Source organism: Centruroides sculpturatus, unplaced genomic scaffold (assembly GCF_000671375.1).
Source record: "Centruroides sculpturatus isolate CEXI.00-Female unplaced genomic scaffold, Cexi_2.0 scaffold549, whole genome shotgun sequence".
Classification (NCBI taxonomy): domain Eukaryota; kingdom Metazoa; phylum Arthropoda; class Arachnida; order Scorpiones; family Buthidae; genus Centruroides; species Centruroides sculpturatus.
Window position 1 is genome coordinate 449,615 of NW_019384752.1, and position 21,674 is coordinate 471,288.

The 21,674-nt window shown below is 36.5% G+C and overlaps 5 protein-coding genes and 1 pseudogene across 5 annotated transcripts; 2 read left to right on the forward strand and 4 right to left on the reverse strand.

The window, feature by feature from the left end:
* Positions 1-1,738: 1,738 nt before the first annotated feature.
* On the reverse strand, positions 1,739-2,893 carry LOC111628633. Its single transcript, XM_023372463.1, has one exon. The coding sequence runs from the start codon at positions 2,891-2,893 to the stop codon at positions 1,739-1,741; it is 1,155 nt and encodes a 384-aa protein (XP_023228231.1).
* A 4,975-nt stretch (positions 2,894-7,868) lies between these two features.
* Positions 7,869-9,251, reverse strand: LOC111628634. The gene has a single exon (XM_023372465.1). The coding sequence runs from the start codon at positions 9,249-9,251 to the stop codon at positions 7,869-7,871; it is 1,383 nt and encodes a 460-aa protein (XP_023228233.1).
* A 1,386-nt stretch (positions 9,252-10,637) lies between these two features.
* LOC111628636 lies at positions 10,638-11,150 on the reverse strand. The gene has a single exon (XM_023372466.1). The coding sequence runs from the start codon at positions 11,148-11,150 to the stop codon at positions 10,638-10,640; it is 513 nt and encodes a 170-aa protein (XP_023228234.1).
* Positions 11,151-13,652: 2,502 nt separating this feature from the next.
* LOC111628637 lies at positions 13,653-14,531 on the forward strand. Its single transcript, XM_023372467.1, has one exon. It carries the CDS (start codon positions 13,653-13,655, stop codon positions 14,529-14,531), a length of 879 nt encoding a protein of 292 aa, XP_023228235.1.
* A 1,155-nt stretch (positions 14,532-15,686) lies between these two features.
* Positions 15,687-18,195, forward strand: LOC111628616 (annotated as a pseudogene).
* Positions 18,196-18,245: 50 nt separating this feature from the next.
* On the reverse strand, positions 18,246-20,012 carry LOC111628638. Its single transcript, XM_023372468.1, has 5 exons — positions 19,695-20,012; positions 19,453-19,609; positions 19,282-19,364; positions 18,541-18,675; positions 18,246-18,466 (listed from the first exon to the last, which is right to left on the reverse strand). Exons 1-5 carry the CDS (start codon positions 19,840-19,842, stop codon positions 18,246-18,248), a joined length of 744 nt encoding a protein of 247 aa, XP_023228236.1. The 5' UTR covers positions 19,843-20,012.
* Positions 20,013-21,674: the final 1,662 nt, after the last annotated feature.

A 21,674-nucleotide genomic window follows, 5' to 3' on the forward strand; every position in this document is an offset into this window, starting at 1 on the left:
GATTCCCGGCAGACAAATTAGCCATCACCAGCCGTAACGTTATGCAAATCTCTGATTCCCAAGTCATAGTCTTATGCAAATCATGCCGTGTGGCGTAATTGTCTGCTGACCAATCAGTGGCTGTACTTTCAAACAGCCAACGGCCACTTTCAACCATCTGTCGATGACCGTTAGAACTAAAAAAAACTTCGCTAGGTATTACTTTCAGGGGGAGGTCTTATATTTCGCAATTCAGCAAAACCTGTCCTAGGTCTTATTTTCTGCGGATGTCTTATTTTCGGGGAAACACGGTACAAAACGGCACCTGGCCGATAAAAATACAAAATTTCGATTATTTACAAGTATTTACATTGAAGATGTTTACACTGCCGACAGTTTGTTACCCAAAACATGGCCAATAGTTTTGACTTTTGAAACTATGTACAATTTAATGTAAGAGATGCCCGGTAACCAATACAACTAGAAGTAACGAAATTACAATTTTATTGATGTTTAAGTAAATTATTAAACGTAATTAACAAAATCACAGTATTTAAATACAATATATATATTCCGAGTACATTATATTAAAAGATAATACATAATGTCCGTACGTTAGTACGTTTTGTTACTTTAACAATGACAATATAAAAACTCATTCTCTAGTCAATGACTTTTGACCTGAAATACATAACAATTAATAGTGTATTTGTTGCTTTACTTATAAACACTATAAACATAGAAGAAACTGCCGATATCACTTGAATAGTTCTGCAGTAGTTGACTAAATCGCCAAGTGGAGAACACATCGTTTCTGCATGTCATCACTACTTGAATTGTCAATGATGATAACCTGGAGCAAAGTCCGAGACCTTTTCTTATGATCTCCTTCTGTCGATGCAAGTTATCTCTATTGAATTCTGCTGTTCTTTACAATGTTGAGAATGCTATTCCTTTGAAACTGATGCAGAATTAATGTACTAAATTTTTGTAATCCATACACTATCACAATGTTTCACAAATGTTATTGTTCAAAACACCTTTTCTAAAGTTTACCTCATGGATAAACATACATTCTTTTGGCGATGATGCTAATGCACAATTATGTTCTTCTGAAGTTAGTCTCTAGTGCTTTGATTCTAATGATATATGATTGTAGTTCATAATAGAGATCACTATTGTTCACAAAATGATGTGGCTGACATGGCCAATTAAGGCCATGTTGAATAGTATTTTGAATGAGAGAGCTACGCTCCCTGTCAAAAAGGTTGCAGCTGAATATGAGATGATTGATGTCTTGAGGAGATGTACCATCACAATCACAAAGTTCGTTGTCTCTTAATACAAATCTATGCAGGTACTGTCTGAGATTTTCATGATCTGTTAGTCTGTGACATTATGTTGTTAATATTCAGATGACGATGTTGAATGTTTGGTATGAAACTATATGTTACTCTCTCCGTGTCTCCTTTCTTCCATTCCATTTGCCATAATTGAATGACGGTTTCTTGAAGCAAGTTTTTTATATTTTTTTCCGTGAGTTCAGTATATACGATGTTATGTTCACTATTGGCAAATTGCTTTGCCAGTCTATCAGCTGCCTCGTTTCCTTGAATTCCACAATGTCCTTTCACTCAGGCGAAACTCACCTTAAAGCTGTGCAAAGTTGTCAATTTGTCCCGAATAAGATTTGTCGTGTAGCATTTTGAATTTTCACTATTTATCCTGCGTAATGCCGTTTGGCTATCGGTGCATATTCTCAAATGTCCTCTGTAATTTTTAAAAGTGTAGGTATAGGACAGTGNTAACCTGTTAAAGTCTGTGACATTATGTTGTTAATATTCAGATGCTTCATTTTGAGACGATGTTGAATGTTTGGTATGAAACCATATGTTACTCTCCCCGTGTATCCTTTCTCCCATTCCATTTGCCATAATTGGATGACGGTTTCTTGAAGCAAGTTTTTTATATTCTTTTCCGTGAGTTCAGTATATATGATGTTATGTTCACTCTTTGCAAATTGCTTCGCCAGTCTATCAGCTGCCTCATTTTCTTGAATTACACAATGCCCTTTCACCCAGGCGAAACTCACCTTAAAGCTGTGCAAATTAGTCAATTTGTTCCGAATAAGATTTGTCGTGTAGCATTTTGAATTTTCACTATTTATCCTGCGTAATGCCGTTTTGCTATCGGTGCATATTCTCAAATGTCCTCTGTAATTTTTAAGAGTGTAGATATAAGAGATGGCTTGATAGATGGCATATATTTCAGCTTCTGGCACCGTGGTGTAGCTAACCAGTTTAAAACCAGCTTCGTGTCTGTACTGTGAGTTGCCGTGTATAAAATGGATGAATGCTGCTCCTACATTATTATTGTTTTTAGAGCCGTCCGTAAATATGAGATGTTTAGGAATCGAGTCTGCATTAACCTCTGTTATCTCCACTTTGTTATTGCTTGCAGGATGAGTATAGGTATTAATCTTTTTTATTATGCCTTCCTGCACAAAGTTTTTGAGAAAAGTGTAGTCTAGGTTATGGAGAATTCCTATCTCTGCATACTTCTTTAGGTTATTGTTGCCGTCGTCAGTAATGAGTATATTTTTAAGTGTCCATGTCCATGTTAATTTCTTGGCTTTCAAGTGTAGTGGAGCACACCCTGCAAGTACCTGAAGTGCGGCGTTTGACGTCGTCCGGTATGCTCTACATAGTCTAATAAGCAAAGGTCTTTGTATCGAGTTTAATTTGCGTTTGATGTTGATCTTATCAATTTTCTCACCCCAGAAAGGTGCACCGTACAGGATAGCCGGTTCTATGCAGGCTTTGTTTAACGTTACAATCGCCTTTTGATTTAGGCCCCATTCTTTATGGGCAATGCTGAGCATGGTATTCATTATTTTGCGAACTTTTCCTGCCATATACTCTGTGTTTAGTCCAATTGAGACTTCTATCAATTATTAATCCCAAATATTTAATTTCATTGACATTTTTTATTCTTTTTCCATTTATGAGTATTTTAAAAGCTTTTTGCAGTTGTTTTCCCTTTGTAAGTACCATACTTTCGCATTTGTCGTAATTTATTTCAAGTTTATTCAGCGTTCCCCATTCATATATTTTACTAAGTATCCCATTGACCTTCTCCTGCAACCTTTCACCGTTTTTATGTGACATCATTAAAACCGTATCATCGGCGTAGCTTTGTATCAGCCAGTTTTCTTCATTGTTGTTGTTCATTTTGAGCAGATCATTACATACAATATTCCACAATCCTGGGCCCGATCTCGACCCTTGTGGGCATCCTCTATTTATGGGGCGAATGATGTTGCCTCTATGGTGGTAGACCCCAGCAATTCTTTCTGATAGGTAGTTATTAAGGATTGCAAAAAGATTTTTAGGGCATCTGGCCTTTTTTAGTTGACAAAAGAGTGCTGTCCACCAAAGCATATTAAACGCATTCTTATAGTCAATGGACACAATTAGGGCATGTTCTTGTCGATTCAAGCATTTTTGACAAAGTTAATGAGCTTATATATCGCGTGATAAGTTGAACGTCCTTTAGTAAATCCATATTGATTTTCACTCTTCCAGTTATTATTATATAGATGGAAATTTACTCTGTCTATTATTAAACCATCGAGTACCTTACCTGGTACCGACAATAGACAATAGACTATAATCTTTAGTTTTAAAGTCTCCATTCAAACTTGGCTTTGGGATAAATTTAATATCCGCCTGTTTCCATATTCTTGGAAAAATCCCTGTTTCAAGACATTTGTTATACGTGTATGAGAATGCCATTGGAACTGCACAAAATGCATGCTTTAGCATTTCCGGTGTAATTCCATCCGGTCCAGGCGCTTTTTTATTCTTAATCGATGTTATGGCTCTTTTAATTTCCACAAATGTAAACGGTCTGTCATTTTCCGTTTCCGGAGGACTGTAGGTATTCAATCTAATCCTTTCTTGTATGTTGTTATCTTCTTCCTCTCTGTCGCTGGGAAAGTTAAAACACCTAAGATATTCATTTCTTCTTTCTTTCTCTCCGGATCTGTTTCTGAACGATATCTTTTTTGTAATTTACGTGTTTTCTGTCTTAAAATGAAGAGCTTGTTGTTCCATTAAGTAGTGTGTCCATTAAGTAGTTGACAGTTTCTGCATACCCATTTGTGTATGTTCCGTCAGTTTTCAAAATGTTTGCTGGGATTTCACTTCTTGTCTTTTTCCTACATACCATGTAGTATGGCTCACTCCATACATTTTGTTTACTTCTTTGAGTGCAAAATTGTTGCCACGCCTGACTCCGAGCTCTATTTATTTTTGTTTTGTAGTTATTAAAACACCTAAGATATTCATTTCTTCTTTCTTTCTCTCCGGATCTGTTTCTGAACGATATCTTTTTTGTAATTTACGTGTTTTCTGTCTTAAAATGAAGAGCTTGTTGTTCCATTAAGTAGTGTGTCCATTAAGTAGTTGACAGTTTCTGCATACCCATTTGTGTATGTTCCGTCAGTTTTCAAAATGTTTGCTGGGATTTCACTTCTTGTCTTTTTCCTACATACCATGTAGTATGGCTCACTCCATACATTTTGTTTACTTCTTTGAGTGCAAAATTGTTGCCACGCCTGACTCCGAGCTCTATTTATTTTTGTTTTGTAGTTATTAAAACACCTAAGATATTCATTTCTTCTTTCTTTCTCTCCGGATCTGTTTCTGAACGATATCTTTTTTGTAATTTACGTGTTTTCTGTCTTAAAATGAAGAGCTCATTGTTCCACCAGTGTGCGTTTTTAGTTTTAACTTGCGTATAAGTCGTAGAGTGATTATAAGCTTGTATGATACAACTGTTGAGATGTTCAGCTAAGATGTCAATATCTGTTATGTTATTTATTTGCTGTGTGGCCCATAGGTTGCTGAAGTAGTTTTTAAAAGTATTCCATTCTGTATGTTTCTTGATGTTGTTATCAGTATGTTGCGCAGGAGTATTTGTAAGGCTCCATATGATGTATCTGTGGTCACGTGCGGTGATGTCATCCACAGTCTCACATTTATCCATGTATTTGATCGCATTTTGATTGGCTACACATACGTCCACCCAACTTTCTCCCCTATTGGAGAAAAAAGTTGGTAAGTTACTAGTGTTACAAGAGACCATATTATTGCTTGCCATAAAGTCTATTAGATTTCTGCCCCTGAATGTCCTCCACTGGGCTGAACCATGTCGGAGACTTAGCGTTATAATCTCCTGCTAAGATCCATGGTGAGTTGTTTATTTGCTTGTTAATGATGTCCAGGTTTGTAAGAAGTTCTAGAATGTCATCATCTGGCGAACAATATATAGAAGTAATGTATAAAGAAGTATTATTGGTGGAAATCTGTACTGTAGTTATATTCTCTTTGCTTAGAACCGGGCAAAAATCCATGTTTAGATCTCTGTGAGGGGAGAGGATCCCTGTTTTAGGTTTATTGTATAGTCCTTTAGGAGGGAAAACCTTCCAATTGCCGAAACGGACGATTCCTCCATTCAATGTGTATGGCTCTTGAAGAACCACAATGTCTATTTTCTTTTCCGTTACTGTATTTATTAGAAGAGATGAAGCTGCTTTGCATTTTTCTGTGTTGATTTGCACCTTAATGTTTGTTCCTTGAAATAGTATCCCAGAACTACTGTTTTGTAAAGATGTACTTGTTTGTTTGCAGAATCCCATAGATGCCATAATCTGTCTGTTTTATTCTCTGTGCTCTCAGTTTTTGTAGTATTGGGCATGTTCTGTCGTATGCGTTGTGATTAGTTAAAACCTTTTTTATCGCTGGCTGGTCTCTATTATGTTTTATGCAATTTATGCAGCAGGGTGTATTCTGTTTATCATTACATTCGTTATATCTATGATTTTTAGTGCAGTGACTGCAATATGTCTTTTCTCTACAATCTTTCGCCATATGATTGAAGCCTGCACACTGGAAACANAGAAAATTTTTTAAATATTGGTTTATATTTTTCAAAAACATTAGTAACATAAGGAAACTTTACATTAGAAATATCTTCTATGCTGTTTTTAACATTAAATTTACATTTTAAATATAAATTGTATCACTTACAGAGAATATACTTTGGATAACCATTTAACTGAAATTTTTTAAACAATTGTTTTACTTCGATGTCTGTTTTCCTGCTGAGTTATTCGATTTAATATCTCAATTCCATATTAAAGACGTTCTTTTTATTTTCTAAAGGACAGTAAGATTTAAAGTTAATAGTTTTACCATTATTACATAGTTTTTCATACTTACTAAATGATACACTTGTTTCTTCTCTTTTTATGGTGACGTCTAAGAAATTCATTTCATTTTGTTGTTCATCTTCACTTGTAAACTTTAAGTTTTTATGTAATCTGTTTGCATATTCCTCAATATATTTGGATGAAACTATTTGAGAATCATAAACTATTATTATGTCATCTACATATCTTGCATAATATTTAATACCTGTTAGACTTGAAATTCTTTCATCTATTTTATTCATATAGTTATCAGCCAATTTTGGTCCTATAACCGATCCCATGGCAATACCTTTCTTCTGCCTATAATACTCTGTAGAAATTTTAAAGTAATTATTATTAAATACAAATTTTACAAGTTCTATTATATATTCAGGAACGTTATATGTTTTGAGACTTTCTATTATCATTTCTAAAGTGATAGACGGGTACATAGACTTTATATCCAAACTCATAATACGAAAAGATTTTTTATAGTTACCTTTTAACAATCCGTTAATTAGTTCTTCTGTATTTTGTATACTATAGGTTGATTTCTCCATATTCTGAAAGAAATTTTTTAAAAAACATTCCAAATTATATAAAATAGTTCTTCTAAAATCCACAAGGGGTCTGCAAGTATTACCAGGCTTATGTGTTTTAATTCTTACATTTAACTTAGGTTCTCTTACATTATTAAAGTCCAAAATATTCTTGACTTGATTGGCTGGAATTTCATTCTTATATTTTTTAATTAATTTAGTAAGATTGCTTTTAATTTCTACAATAGGATTTTTTGGTAATAATTCATAATCATCTGATGAAATTATTTCTAATTTTTTAGATAACAATTCCTCCTTTTTTATAATCACCAACTGCTTTGATTTATCTGCCATAACTAAAGAAATATGTTTTTTATTAAAAAGTTTAATATTTTCATTTTTTAAACTATTTTAACAGCTTTTTTATCTATTATATAACCACTATTTTTATTTTTACCTTTAAATTGACTTAAATCCTTACTTATGGTTGTTCTTAGTTTTGTTTGTTACTCTTTACTTCCTGGAAGTTTCCTTATTGCATGTTCTGTTTCCGCTATTATTGGCAAATTCTTAAAATTCATTGGAAGATTCATACTCGTACCAAAAGAAAGAATCCTTAAATAATCATTTGGTATTTCAACATTTGTAAGATTAATTATCGATTTCTTGATCAATAATGAAATACATAACAATTAATAGTGTATTTGTTGCTTTACTTATAAACACTATAAACATAAAAGAAACTGCCGATATCACTTAAATAGTTCTGCAGTAGTTGACTAAATCGCCAAGTGAAGAACACATTGTTTCTGCATGTCATCACTACTTGTATTGTCAATGATGATAACCTGGAGCAAAGTTCGAGACCTTTTCTTATGATCTCCTTCTGTCGATGCAAGTTATCTGTATTGAATTCTGCTGTTCTTTACAATGTTGAGGATGCTGTTCCTTTAAAATTGATGCAGAATTAATGTACTAAATTTTTGTAATCCATACACTATCACAATGTTTCACAAATGTTATTGTTCAAAACACCTTTTCTAAAGTTTACCTCATGGATAAACATACATTCTTTTGGCGATGATGCTAATGCACAATTATGTTCTTCTGAAGTTAGTCTCTAGTGCTTTGGTTCTGGTGATATATGTTTGTAGTTCATGATAGAGATCACTATTGTTCACAAAATGATGTGGCTGACATGGCCAATTAAGGCCATGTTGAATAGTATTTTGAATGAGAGAGCTATGCTCCCTGTCAAAAAGGTTGCAGCTGAATATGAGATGATTGATGTCTTGAGGAGATGTACCATCACAATCACAAAGTTCGTTGTCTCTTAATCCAAATCTATGCAGGTACTGTCTGAGATTTCCATGACCCGTTAAAGTCTGTGACATTATGTTGTTAATATTCAGATGCTTCATTTTGAGACGATGTTGAATGTTTGGTATGAAACCATATGTTACTCTCCCCGTGTATCCTTTCTCCCATTCCATTTGCCATAATTGGATGACGGTTTCTTGAAGCAAGTTTTTTATATTCTTTTCCGTGAGTTCAGTATATATGATGTTATGTTCACTCTTTGCAAATTGCTTCGCCAGTCTATCAGCTGCCTCATTTTCTTGAATTACACAATGCCCTTTCACCCAGGCGAAACTCACCTTAAAGCTGTGCAAATTAGTCAATTTGTTCCGAATAAGATTTGTCGTGTAGCATTTTGAATTTTCACTATTTATCCTGCGTAATGCCGTTTTGCTATCGGTGCATATTCTCAAATGTCCTCTGTAATTTTTAAGAGTGTAGATATAAGAGATGGCTTGATAGATGGCATATATTTCAGCTTCTGGCACCGTGGTGTAGCTAACCAGTTTAAAACCAGCTTCGTGTCTGTACTGTGAGTTGCCGTGTATAAAATGGATGAATGCTACTCCTACATTATTATTGTTTTTAGAGCCGTCCGTAAATATGAGATGTTTAGGAATTGAGTCTGCATTAACCTCTGTTATCTCCACTTTGTTATTGCTTGCAGGATGAGTATAGGTATTAATCTTTTTTATTATGCCTTCCTGCACAAAGTTTTTGAGAAAAGTGTAGTCTAGGTTATGGAGAATTCCTATCTCTGCATACTTCTTTAGGTTATTGTTGCCGTCGTCAGTAATGAGTATATTTTTAAGTGTCCATGTCCATGTTAATTTCTTGGCTTTCAAGTGTAGTGGAGCACACCCTGCAAGTACCTGAAGTGCGGCGTTTGACGTCGTCCGGTATGCTCTACATAGTCTAATAAGCAAAGGTCTTTGTATCGAGTTTAATTTGCGTTTGATGTTGATCTTATCAATTTTCTCACCCCAGAAAGGTGCACCGTACAGGATAGCCGGTTCTATGCAGGCTTTGTTTAACGTTACAATCGCCTTTTGATTTAGGCCCCATTCTTTATGGGCAATGCTGAGCATGGTATTCATTATTTTGCGAACTTTTCCTGCCATATACTCTGTGTTTAGTCCAATTGAGACTTCTATCAATTATTAATCCCAAATATTTAATTTCATTGACATTTTTTATTCTTTTTCCATTTATGAGTATTTTAAAAGCTTTTTGCAGTTGTTTTCCCTTTGTAAGTACCATACTTTCGCATTTGTCGTAATTTATTTCAAGTTTATTCAGCGTTCCCCATTCATATATTTTACTAAGTATCCCATTGACCTTCTCCTGCAACCTTTCACCGTTTTTATGTGACATCATTAAAACCGTATCATCGGCGTAGCTTTGTATCAGCCAGTTTTCTTCATTGTTGTTGTTCATTTTGAGCAGATCATTACATACAATATTCCACAATCCTGGGCCCGATCTCGACCCTTGTGAGCATCCTCTATTTATGGGGCGAATGATGTTGCCTCTATGGTGGTAGACCCCAGCAATTCTTTCTGATAGGTAGTTATTAAGGATTGCAAAAAGATTTTTAGGGCATCTGGCCTTTTTTAGTTGACAAAAGAGTGCTGTCCACCAAAGCATATTAAACGCATTCTTATAGTCAATGGACACAATTAGGGCATGTTCTTGTCGATTCAAGCATTTTTGACAAAGTTAATGAGCTTATATATCGCGTGATAAGTTGAACGTCCTTTAGTAAATCCATATTGATTTTCACTCTTCCAGTTATTATTATATAGATGGAAATTTACTCTGTCTATTATTAAACCATCGAGTAACTTACCTGGTACCGACAATAGACTATAATCTTTAGTTTTAAAGTCTCCATTCAAACTTGGCTTTGGGATAAATTTAATATCCGCCTGTTTCCATATTCTTGGAAAAATCCCTGTTTCAAGACATTTGTTATACGTGTATGAGAATGCCATTGGAACCGCACAAAATGCATGCTTTAGCATTTCCGGTGTAATTCCATCCGGTCCAGGCGCTTTTTTATTCTTAATCGAAGTTATGGCTCTTTTAATTTCCACAAATGTAAACGGTCTGTCATTTTCCGTTTCCGGAGGACTGTAGGTATTCAATCTAATCCTTTCTTGTATGTTGTTATCTTCTTCCTCTCTGTCGCTGGGAAAGTTAAAACACCTAAGATATTCATTTCTTCTTTCTTTCTCTCCGGATCTGTTTCTGAACGATATCTTTTTTGTAATTTACGTGTTTTCTGTCTTAAAATGAAGAGCTTGTTGTTCCATTAAGTAGTGTGTCCATTAAGTAGTTGACAGTTTCTGCATACCCATTTGTGTATGTTCCGTCAGTTTTCAAAATGTTTGCTGGGATTTCACTTCTTGTCTTTTTCCTACATACCATGTAGTATGGCTCACTCCATACATTTTGTTTACTTCTTTGAGTGCAAAATTGTTGCCACGCCTGACTCCGAGCTCTATTTATTTTTGTTTTGTAGTTATTAAAACACCTAAGATATTCATTTCTTCTTTCTTTCTCTCCGGATCTGTTTCTGAACGATATCTTTTTTGTAATTTACGTGTTTTCTGTCTTAAAATGAAGAGCTCATTGTTCCACCAGTGTGCGTTTTTAGTTTTAACTTGCGTATAAGTCGTAGAGTGATTATAAGCTTGTATGATACAACTGTTGAGATGTTCAGCTAAGATGTCAATATCTGTTATGTTATTTATTTGCTGTGTGGCACATAGGTTGCTGAAGTAGTTTTTAAAAGTATTCCATTCTGTATGTTTCTTGATGTTGTTATCAGTATGTTGCGCAGGAGTATTTGTAAGGCTCCATATGATGTATCTGTGGTCACTTGCGGTGATGTCATCCACAGTCTCACATTTATCCATGTATTTGATCACATTTTGATTGGCTACACATACGTCCACCCAACTTTCTCCCCTATTGGAGAAAAAAGTTGGTAAGTTACTAGTGTTACAAGAGACCATATTATTGCTTGCCATAAAGTCTATTAGATTTCTGCCCCTGAATGTCCTCCACTGGGCTGAACCATGTCGGAGACTTAGCGTTATAATCTCCTGCTAAGATCCATGGTGAGTTGTTTATTTGCTTGTTAATGATGTCCAGGTTTGTAAGAAGTTCTAGAATGTCATCATCTGGCGAACAATATATAGAAGTAATGTATAAAGAAGTATTATTGGTGGAAATCTGTACTGTAGTTATATTCTCTTTGCTTAGAACCGGGCAAAAATCCATGTTTATATCTCTGTGAGGGGAGAGGATCCCTGTTTTAGGTTTATTGTATAGTCCTTTAGGAGGGAAAACCTTCCAATTGCCGAAACGGACGATTCCTCCATTCAATGTGTATGGCTCTTGAAGAACCACAATGTCTATTTTCTTTTCCGTTACTGTATTTATTAGAAGAGATGAAGCTGCTTTGCATTTTTCTGTGTTGATTTGCACCTTAATGTTTGTTCCTTGAAATAGTATCCCAGAACTACTGTTTTGTAAAGATGTACTTGTTTGTTTGCAGAATCCCATAGATGCCATAATCTGTCTGTTTTATTCTCTGTGCTCTCAGTTTTTGTAGTATTGGGCATGTTCTGTCGTATGCGTTGTGATTAGTTAAAACCTTTTTTGTCGCTGGCTGGTCTCTATTATGTTTTATGCAATTTATGCAGCAGGGTGTATTCTGTTTATCATTACATTCGTTATATCTATGATTTTTAGTGCAGTGACTGCAATATGTCTTTTCTCTACAATCTTTCGCCATATGATTGAAGCCTGCACACTGGAAACATCTGATTACAGGTACATAATCATCTAGTTTGACGTTCTCCCATGAAAGCGATATATATCTATGTTGAATTAGTATATTTCTGATGTTTGATGCGACAGAAAGCACCACATGTCTGCAATTCTCTTTTATATTTCCTTTGAAAATGGTTGTACTAATCCTACATTTCTCTATAAATTCGTCTTTGTTGATTTGTTCCAGAATATCATTTTGATTATACATTGTCTCAAGTAAGTTTTTATTATCAACAGAGTTAGGGACATTGACGAGAATTAACCTTGGTTTCCTACCCTCTGTGACATGACAACTTAAATAGGTAGCTGTCCCGGCAGCGGGCCAAGCAGTGACGACCCAGCAATAAGAGGGCCAAAATGAGCCCTCAGTGAGCCCGAAGTCAGAGCTGGCTCTGAAACGCATACTTTGATTCTTGAACGGATTCAGGGCACCTGTGAAAGGTCGAGATCACCCTAATCCCCTCTTATTTTTACTCTATTTAATGATGACAAAAACAGAAACTGTGTGTGTGTGTTCGAAGGGTGTGTCTCGTGCAGACGATATACCCAGCGTTTCTGGCCATCTGAGTGATAGCGTGGTGGAGGGAGCAAGAGCAGCAGGCGGTGAAATGGCGAGCACCAAGCCTATGGAGAGGAGGACTTTGCGGTCACACAAGCCCGCCAATGATCAGCTGCACGAGCCCAGTGATGGGCCCAAAGATACAGTCCCTGTATCGATAGGGACCGGCGACTCCGATTCGGACTCGTCTGGATCCACTTCTGGAGAAGTATTCGATTCTGCCTCCTCGGGAGAGGTGAGCGAGTGGAAGCCCGCACCTTCCAACTCCAAAGCCAGGAGGAGACAAAGACGGGCAATGGCGGCCAAGGCCAAAACGGTGGAACCCGAAGGTGACAAACCTAAGGGTGAACCCGTGAAGGCCGCGGCGACCGTGCTGGAAGGGAACCTTCCAGCAAAAACAAAGGCGGGTTCAAGAAGAAAAAGGGCCCTACCGTAGTGGCACCCGAGAAAATAAGTTCGGGAGCAAAAGCTAAAACACCGTTGTCGGCGCCTGTGGAGACACGGGAAAAGCTAGAAACGGTTAAGGACAGGCGGGTGGCGTTCGATGGTATTCACGAGGAGCTGACCAAGCTCCTTGGGAAGACTGACAACCGTTGTCAGAAGGCCATGTGCACTGTCATTTATAACGTTTTTAATAAGGTTTCCCTGATCCTAGGGCCTGGACTGGAGTGTTGGCCCGTTGACCAATATACCGGATCCGGGGAAACCCCATCAGAAGGGTGAGTGAGCTTAAGTACCTTGGTGTTACCATCGATCAGACACTATGCTGGACGCCCCATCTGAGGAACATTCGAGAAAAGACGAACCTCATGATAGCGGCACTATTGAGACTAGCAAGATAGGACTACGGCTTAAGCGAGAGGCGCTTCGAGCCATCTATAAGATGTGCGTAGAGCGCGTCATCTGCTACGCCTGCGGTGTATGGTGGAAAGATTCTGCCAATGTCAAACAGAGCAGGACGCTGTTCACGATTCAGAGACCCGCTGCCCTGTGGATCACGAGAGTGTACTGATCTGTGTCCACGAATGCGGCCCTGGTCTTGGCCGGGCTGCTCCCGCTGCCCTTGGTCATCAGCCAAGAGGCGGCCTTCTACCGAACCACAGTAGAAGGAATAGAGGCTATGCATTGTAATCGGAAGTACCCAGTCAGGCTAAGACATCGAGTGGATGTCTTTAAAGTCCATCCGGCCCAACGGATCGGACTCGACTGGGACGTCGGTGAACTGACTGGTACGGTTGTTGAAATATACACCGATGGCTCAAAAGATGGCAGCTTAGTAGGTGCCGCGTACTGTGTCTTCTGTGACAAAGTGCAAGTGTACAAACAGTCAGTCAGATTGAACGAGGAAGCGTTCATGTTCCAGGCGGAACTGGTGGCCCTGGAGGGGGCATCCCAGTGGATCCTATTACATCCGGGTCCAGAGCTGGTCACGGTTTACTCTGATAGCCAGTCGTTGCTACAGGCTTTGAAAGACAGGTACCATCGCGATTCGCTGGTACGTGAGATCAGAAGCATGGTACTGAGGGCGAGGCACGAGCGACACGTCACCCTGCGGTGGGTCCGAGGCCACATCGGGATCCTGGGCAACAAACGTGCTGATCAGCTGGCAAAGGTGGGAGCCAGCGGCCCATTTATAACGAGGATGGTGGAACCCTCGGCTACTTATATTAAAGGGACTTTGCTGAAAAGTTCAATGATCAACTGGCAAGAGCGCTGGACTCAAAGTACAGTAGGTAGGCCAGCCTATGCCTTTGTGCCTGTAGTTAGCCTCACTCCAGTGTGTTGCAATTGGTTCACGACCCAAATACTGACCAGCCACGGGAGGTTTCCCCACTTCATGTCTAGATTCGGACATGGAGATAGTAGCTGCTCCTGTGGGTGTCCTCGCGGTGATGCGAGACACTATGTACTTGACTGTCCTCTTACAGAGGATTTCCGCCAAGGGGCCGACCAAGTCGACTGGTCTAGGCCACCTGAGCTAGTAAACGCTAGCAGCTAGTAAGCTAGCAGCTAGTAAAGGAAACTTAAAGAAACTAAAGGATTTGATGGAAATGATCATAAACCTATGATCTATCTGCCTAGTGGACGCACTAGGCTGGGCCCCCTCTTCTTGTAGGGTAGGGGACCCCGCTGTCTGTTCTCTTATAAAAGCAAGTTACATTACATGTAAGTGAGCTGGAAAGGTTTAGTCAGTGGACCAAAAGTGCAGTACAGGCTGCACAACATAAAGTCATGCCAAGTTAGTGAGCTGGGCCGGGGTACGGACGGGAGACCGAAGGAAGTACCGCAGGGCCCAGCTTTGTCGTTCCTAAGTTCTGCAACAGAAACAGACCTAACTTGATGAATAAGACATAGCCTCTTTAACCCTGTAGTGCCAATAGGCGGGGCAGGGGAAGAGTTCACTTATGAGACTTAGGTAGGGCCGGCTCTGGTTGTCGCAATCTGTGTATGTATTTTTTGTCATTATCTGGACCCTCCTCTGGCCCGTCGGACTGCATTACAGCGCTCCAACACTCCAGTTGTTGTTGCAATCTGTGTATGTAGTTATCTGGTCCCTCCTCTGACCCGTCGGACCGCATTACAGCACTCCGACACTCCAGTTGTTGTCGCAATCCGTGTATGTATGTTTTTGTCGTTATCTGGTCCCTCATCTGACCCGTCGGACCGCATTACAGCGCTCTGACACTCCAGTTTTGTCGCAATCAGTGTATGTATTTTTTTGTCGTTATCTGGACCCTCCTCTGACCCATCGGACCGCATTACTCTGATATTCAATGTCCGGTCAATATCTGTTAAAATTAGAATGGTCCACTCCTTGGTGTTGTAAGGAAATTGTCTCGTTTGAGGGATACTTGCCTGTTTCACACTATGACCAACTGGTCCGACCGGTCCGACCCGACCGATTTTATAATCGGACCGACTAGTAGTAAAAGCATTCACACTGTGTACGATTATATGTCGGTGGCCGACTCATAAGGACCAATCACAACGCATGTTATAGATCAATACACTAGCCAATCACGGTAAGTTTTTCAATATAAACAGAAAACATAGCCGTCTTGGAAAGCGATCATGCATTTCGAATTGTTTTAAAACATATTTCATTCGTATCCAGAAATTGTAGTTCTGAATATGCTTCAGGCCATATCTTTGGCAACAATATCCATTGGAATATTTTATAAACAGCACAGAGGTCATAGACAGTTAACGAACCTCTTTGATAAGCGTTTTGATAGCAAATTTTTTAAATTTGCGAGAAAAAAAGTACATAACGCTTTTAATAAGCTTAAACAAGTGCATCATTAATAACAATGTCGAAGGTGTCAAACACTTTATGTCAGAAATAAAGAGAAGTGCAACAATTTTGCTGACATATAAGAAGTTCAGCATGAAAAGAAAGTATTGGGTTCGTCCTATTTTATTGGAGTGAGAGGAAAAGGGCAAATATAGAAGTCTTGTACAGCAAATGCGGATATATGATAAATCAGGATACTATATGTATTTCAGGATGAGTCCAGAAAGGTAAGTTTTGACACTTTTGCATTCCATGTTTAACTTATTATTTATTTCAATTTTATTTTAATCTAATAAATCGTTAGTATATAATCTGAGATACGAGTTTATATACAGACTACTCAAATGTAAAGACTGAATAATTCTACTAACTCAGAATATTTTGCTAAATGATTTAGTTAGTTCTATAATATAGCATTTTTATAAATGTTAGTTCATTTACATAAACTATTGAAGAATGTTTTTGTAATGTTAAAATTTGTTTTTTTTTTACATTGCCCTCCTAAAATAATTTTATATACCAAAACAATCCACTTCAAAATTTAGAAACACTATTATAATGTATTTAATTAAAACACATTTCATGCAAGCCAGATAAAGTTTCCATAACAGATGAAAATTGAATTTATGAATGACTTTCAATAATATTTATTTGTATTTTTAGATTTGATGAATTGTTGAGCAAAATTGGCCCACTAATTACATGTAAAAATACAACTTATAGGAGAAGCATATCACCTGCTGAACAACTTGCACTGACATTAAGGTTTGTATCATTTAGGAGGCTTTACAATCAAGTTTTAATATCTATATAATTCCAAAACAAAGTATTTGTATATGTTATATTTATTTTAGCAAAATAAATTGTAACATATTTCTATAACTATAATTCTTATTTAACATGCTTAAAAAATAAGTCAGGTGGATTAGATGTTACAAATAATACTGGTTAGTTCAATTTTTCTATATTACATTGCAAATAATTACAATTGCACTAACCAGTTAATCTGAAAAATCTTAATCTTTAAGAATCTAGATAAGGTTGCCTGTAAGGAAAATAGTATTTCAGATTTTCCTTATAGACATTATCATCTTAAATTCTTCTGGTTGATTGAACTGCATATTAATTTTAAATAGTAGTTTACTTTTTGTAACTTTTTATTAATTCAATTTTTTCTTGGTTAACAAAACAGATTTCTTGCACATGGAGGAGAACAACAAATATGTGCATTAAATTATCGCATTGGTGTTTCAACAACACATAATATAGTGAAACGAGTATATGATGCAATATGGACCGTGCTTTCTAGTGAATATTTGAAGGTAAACATTATACTTTTCATGAATTTTTAAAGTATATATCATTTCAAATTTAACAATGTTATTATTTCAGATTCCTGATAAAGAAAATTTTATTGAAATAAGTGAAAAATTTAATATGTATTCCAACTTCCCCCAATGCTTAGGAGCAATAGACGGTAAACATGTTGTTATTCAGCAACCAAAACATTCTGGTACCGCCTATCATAATTACAAGGGTACAAATAGCATCATTTTAATGGCTGCGTGTGATGCTGAACACAGATTTACAATTGTTGACATAGGTGCACCCGGTATCTAGTGATGGAGGGTGTTTAGTAATTCTGTATTTGGAAAATTAATTGAACAAAAAAAATTGGATTTTCCTGCGGATGAGAAATTGGCAGGATCAAATATTAAAGTTCCATATTGTTTTATGGGAGGTGAGGCCTTTCCTCTCCTTCCAAATTTATTACGTCCTTACCCTGGTAAGAATCTACCTCTTGAACGGGCAGTTTTCAATTATCGCTTGTCTCGTGCAAGACGCATAATTGAAAATACATTTGGGATATTAGCAGCCAGGTGGCGCATATATAAAAATATTATTAATGCTAATCCTGAAAATGTTGTAAAATTTGTACAGGCAACAGTATGCCTACATATTTACCTCAGGACGTGTGATATAAGATGTCTGTCCCAGGAAGGTGCTTATTGCACCAGTAATTATGTGGATTCAGAAGGGTTTAATGGTGAAATAAAACCTGGTCAGTGGCGTTATGAAACAGAAACAAACGAAGCAATGGCAGACATTACTATGTGCTATTTTAAAAATAGTGGTAGTGATGCGAAGAAAGTTCGCGAATTATTTCAAGACTTTTTTATGAGCGAACAAGGTTGACTTCCTTGGCAGAATGAAGTTGTGACAAGAGGATCAACTCCAGAATTGTCTAAATAAATTAGTCTAGTAAAAAACTGTAAAAATAAACTTTTTTATTCCGATTCCTCTGCTTCTTCAAAGGCTTCTTCAATTTTTTTCCGTAAATTATTCTTTTTTTTTTTTTTTACATTTTATTTTGCAGAAATGTTCTGACACTGACATGAAATATAAAAATAAACTTTTTTATTCCGATTCCTCTGCTTCTGCAAAGGCTTCTTCAATTTTTTTCCGTAAATTATTCCTTTTTTTTTTACATTTTATTTCGCGGAAACGTTCTGACAGTGACATGAAGTAGTAATAATCACTATCATGTTTAGTTTCCACTATGGGAGTATTTGTAGTTTTAAGTACGCATAAAAATTTCTTCTCCCAATTATTTTTTCTTTTCTTTTTGTTACATCCACCTGAAATTACAAATTATCATTTATAGAAAAAGAAAACTTGTAAAAAATGATAAAATTAAATTATATTTACTTACTTGAGCCACTTGAACTTGAAGTGCAAGCCTTTAGGCAGTCATCTATGTCATTGTTTTCTGTGGTTAAAATGGTATCTGGGCAGGACATTTCAAATGTTTTAGACTGTACATTTTCAAATTCTTTATTTGAGTCTTCTATAAAATTTAAAGTAAAATATACATTTAAAATTTTTAAGATAAATGCTGTGAACATGTAATATGCAAATAGTTAAAATATATCAATTTGTTTTAAATGCTTATAGGAGTCATACTGAGTAAAGCTATCTAATCAAATGGTAAATTTTTGTTATATTAATTTTTTCTTCAAAAAAAAAAAAAAAATACAGTGAACAAGTTATTCTCAACATAAATGGGCAGGATATGAAGAATGTTATTTCATATAAAATTGTTTCAATGTACAGTACTGTACATTTATGTATTTTATTAAACAAATCTATGTGTACTTTACTGCTTTAATTAGCAGATACACAGCAAAAACTTTAATATAAGTTAATATATAATTGATAAATTCTAGTTCTATAAAAATAATAAATTGATATCTTTCTTATGAGCAGTAATTAAGCTCAAAGTTAATTTTATATCATTTGTCTATGTATACATTTATTTCCTAAAACTAATTTTTACCATATTCTGTATGATATCATCTATTGTGGGATTATTAAATTTGTACTGTACTAAAACTATAGAATCAAACATTAATTTCTGAATATTGTCAATTAAAAGGATATATTTAAAACAAACCTGAATTATTTCCTGTATTTGCTTCTCCCAGATTTATGTGATTTGGGGAAGATTCCTTTTCCTCAACAAAATTACTTATTGTGCTTAATAAGTAAAATATTTGATAAAGTATTTTTTATTATAAAAATTGAATAAATAGATAATTATTGTATAAATAATCAAATAAGTTACTTTATTTGTTCAATGCCTGGACGCAGAAACGAGAGCATATTAAAATATGCCCATTGTTGTCTCTTGCGACCTCCAGAACCACTAGGAAGATTCTCCTCTTTATTTTTTCGTCTATATTGGTCGCGGATATTCTGCCACCTTTTCTTCACTAGTGATTCTGAAAAATATTTTACATTTACAATGTCATAACTTATTAGATATATCGCGTCATTATTAGATTATTAGATTAGTCAATCACGTACCTTCAACGTTTAGTTTCTTGGAAATCTCCCTCCAAGAATTATTTTTTTTAATGTTATCTTTATAATCGGCTCTCCGAATATCGTAAAGCCACGGATATGTTCTGACTTCGTTTATTAAACACTCCGAGAAATCCATAGTTTCCGCCATTTTCTAACTTCGACGTAGATTGGATAAATCTAAACTCTGATTGGTTATAACTTCGAAGCTCTCATTGGCTGTAGCTCACCGACTGCTCCGACCCGACTACAAATATTTAACTTTTCAAATCTGTCCGAATGGAACGACTAGTCGGTCGGCAGACTGCTGTTGCCATGGCAACACGACCTTGAGTCGGACCGGTCGGACCAGTCGGTCATAGTGTGAAACAGCCCTTAATCAACTAAGTTCGACTTTCCATCCCAATTTACGGACGGATACTTCGACAGCGTTCGAGATTCGTTCTTCCATTTCGATTAAAGCGCGTAGAACAACGGCAGTGACAAAATGACAACGAAACGTTAACCAGTGTTCTCGTGTTTAATTAAAGACTGTTTAAACGATTATAACCGGCCAAAGCGATCTATAATAGGCCTATACAGACTGTGTTTCAAGCGATGTTCTACTAGTAAAAGTTTCACTACAAAGTAACGGATATCGGTCACTAGAATGCACTAAACGTTGGTTGAAGTTTAACCAAAACCCGCATGGCAGTCGATACGTGTCCAAAGCAGAATTATAATTACTTTAACAATTAAAACTGTACACGTAATTTTCACAATTGAACCGCGCATAAATTTTTACATGAATAAAACTTGTTGCATTTCATATTAGGCTAACTGTTTAAAGATTCGATGTCGACCGAAGTTGAGCGCATCCACAAAATGAAGCTTTTTGCCGTTTTATAATAATATAAAAGTTTTTCAAACGATCCCTGGTAACAGATGGTATTACACACAATTTTAACTTTGTACTAATGTCTCACTGGTTATTTTTTTTCTTTGAAACTCGTTGCTGAAATTTTTACACGTTTATTACGATTTCAAATCTTACAAATCGAACCTATTTATATGTATTTCTGTTGTGGAACCGGCTATATGAACTTTCTGTGAGTTTGCAAAGTGTCGCTTCTTAACGCACCGATTTTGAACCGACATTCAAAAGTACATAAAACGTCTATTGACGGAAAGGACGGTCGATCCCAACCGAAGCATTTAAAAAGAGTAATCTACGGAGAATATTCTTTATTCAATTAATCATTCTTCTCTTATATTTTTGATTACTTGTAATTACATTTATAATAACGACGCTTTTGCAAAATCATTCTTATTTTTCAATAAATTTTGTACCTAGCTACTATATTTATTGATTAAAACTTGCGGCCAACCCAACGTAACTTTCGTAGAAGAATTTATACGGCACTTCGCGTAGATTATAAAATTATAAAAATATTGATAGTTCGAATAAGTAAAGTTATTTCGACGTAAAATGATAATATACACAGACGAAACGAAACAATTGTATGTACGGTAGTGGAAACGTTTACTTCTTTATATATCTTTTAGCACCCGGAATTTTGACGATAATCGTGATGACGTAGCGATAAATACCTCGTATTATTACTCATAGTCTGACGTAAGGCGGTATTAACCAAATACGCGACTTCGTTGGGTCGACGCCACGCAACGCGTGACTTATCTGCCCAGCGGGGACGCATCCTAGGGGACTTTTCTATAAAAATTGGTCCGTATTTAGGTTACACGAGGGTAAAAAATGCGAAAAATTTCAGTCGGTCAGCGCGGTCGAGGGATGGTTTTATTCGCTCGGCCACCGTCCATCCCGAGTACGTTGGACCGAAAAGTAATAGGGGCCCGTAATACGCTGTTTCAAATTTTTAAAATAACTAGCTTACTCTTCTTGTCATAGTATTCGAAGGGTGCTCCGTACGAGACTCACCCGCCAGTAAGTAAGTGTTGGTGAGTCTACAATGGGTGCGACGCCCG

What these genes read in the sequence shown, in the direction of transcription:
- LOC111628634 (XM_023372465.1), bottom strand. Translation starts at nt 9,251, where the DNA reads ATGGCAGGAAAAGTTCGCAAAATAATGAATACCATGCTCAGCATTGCC.
- LOC111628637 (XM_023372467.1), top strand. Translation starts at nt 13,653, where the DNA reads ATGCATTGTAATCGGAAGTACCCAGTCAGGCTAAGACATCGAGTGGAT.
- LOC111628636 (XM_023372466.1), bottom strand. Translation starts at nt 11,150, where the DNA reads ATGGTCTCTTGTAACACTAGTAACTTACCAACTTTTTTCTCCAATAGG.
- LOC111628638 (XM_023372468.1), bottom strand. Translation starts at nt 19,842, where the DNA reads ATGGCGGAAACTATGGATTTCTCGGAGTGTTTAATAAACGAAGTCAGA. An exon ending in CAAGAAACTAAACGTTGAAG is followed by an intron (nt 19,610 to 19,694) that starts GTACGTGATTGA and finishes AATATTTTTCAG; the next exon opens with AATCACTAGTGAAGAAAAGG. An exon ending in TTCAAGTTCAAGTGGCTCAA is followed by an intron (nt 18,467 to 18,540) that starts GTAAGTAAATAT and finishes TTGTAATTTCAG; the next exon opens with GTGGATGTAACAAAAAGAAA.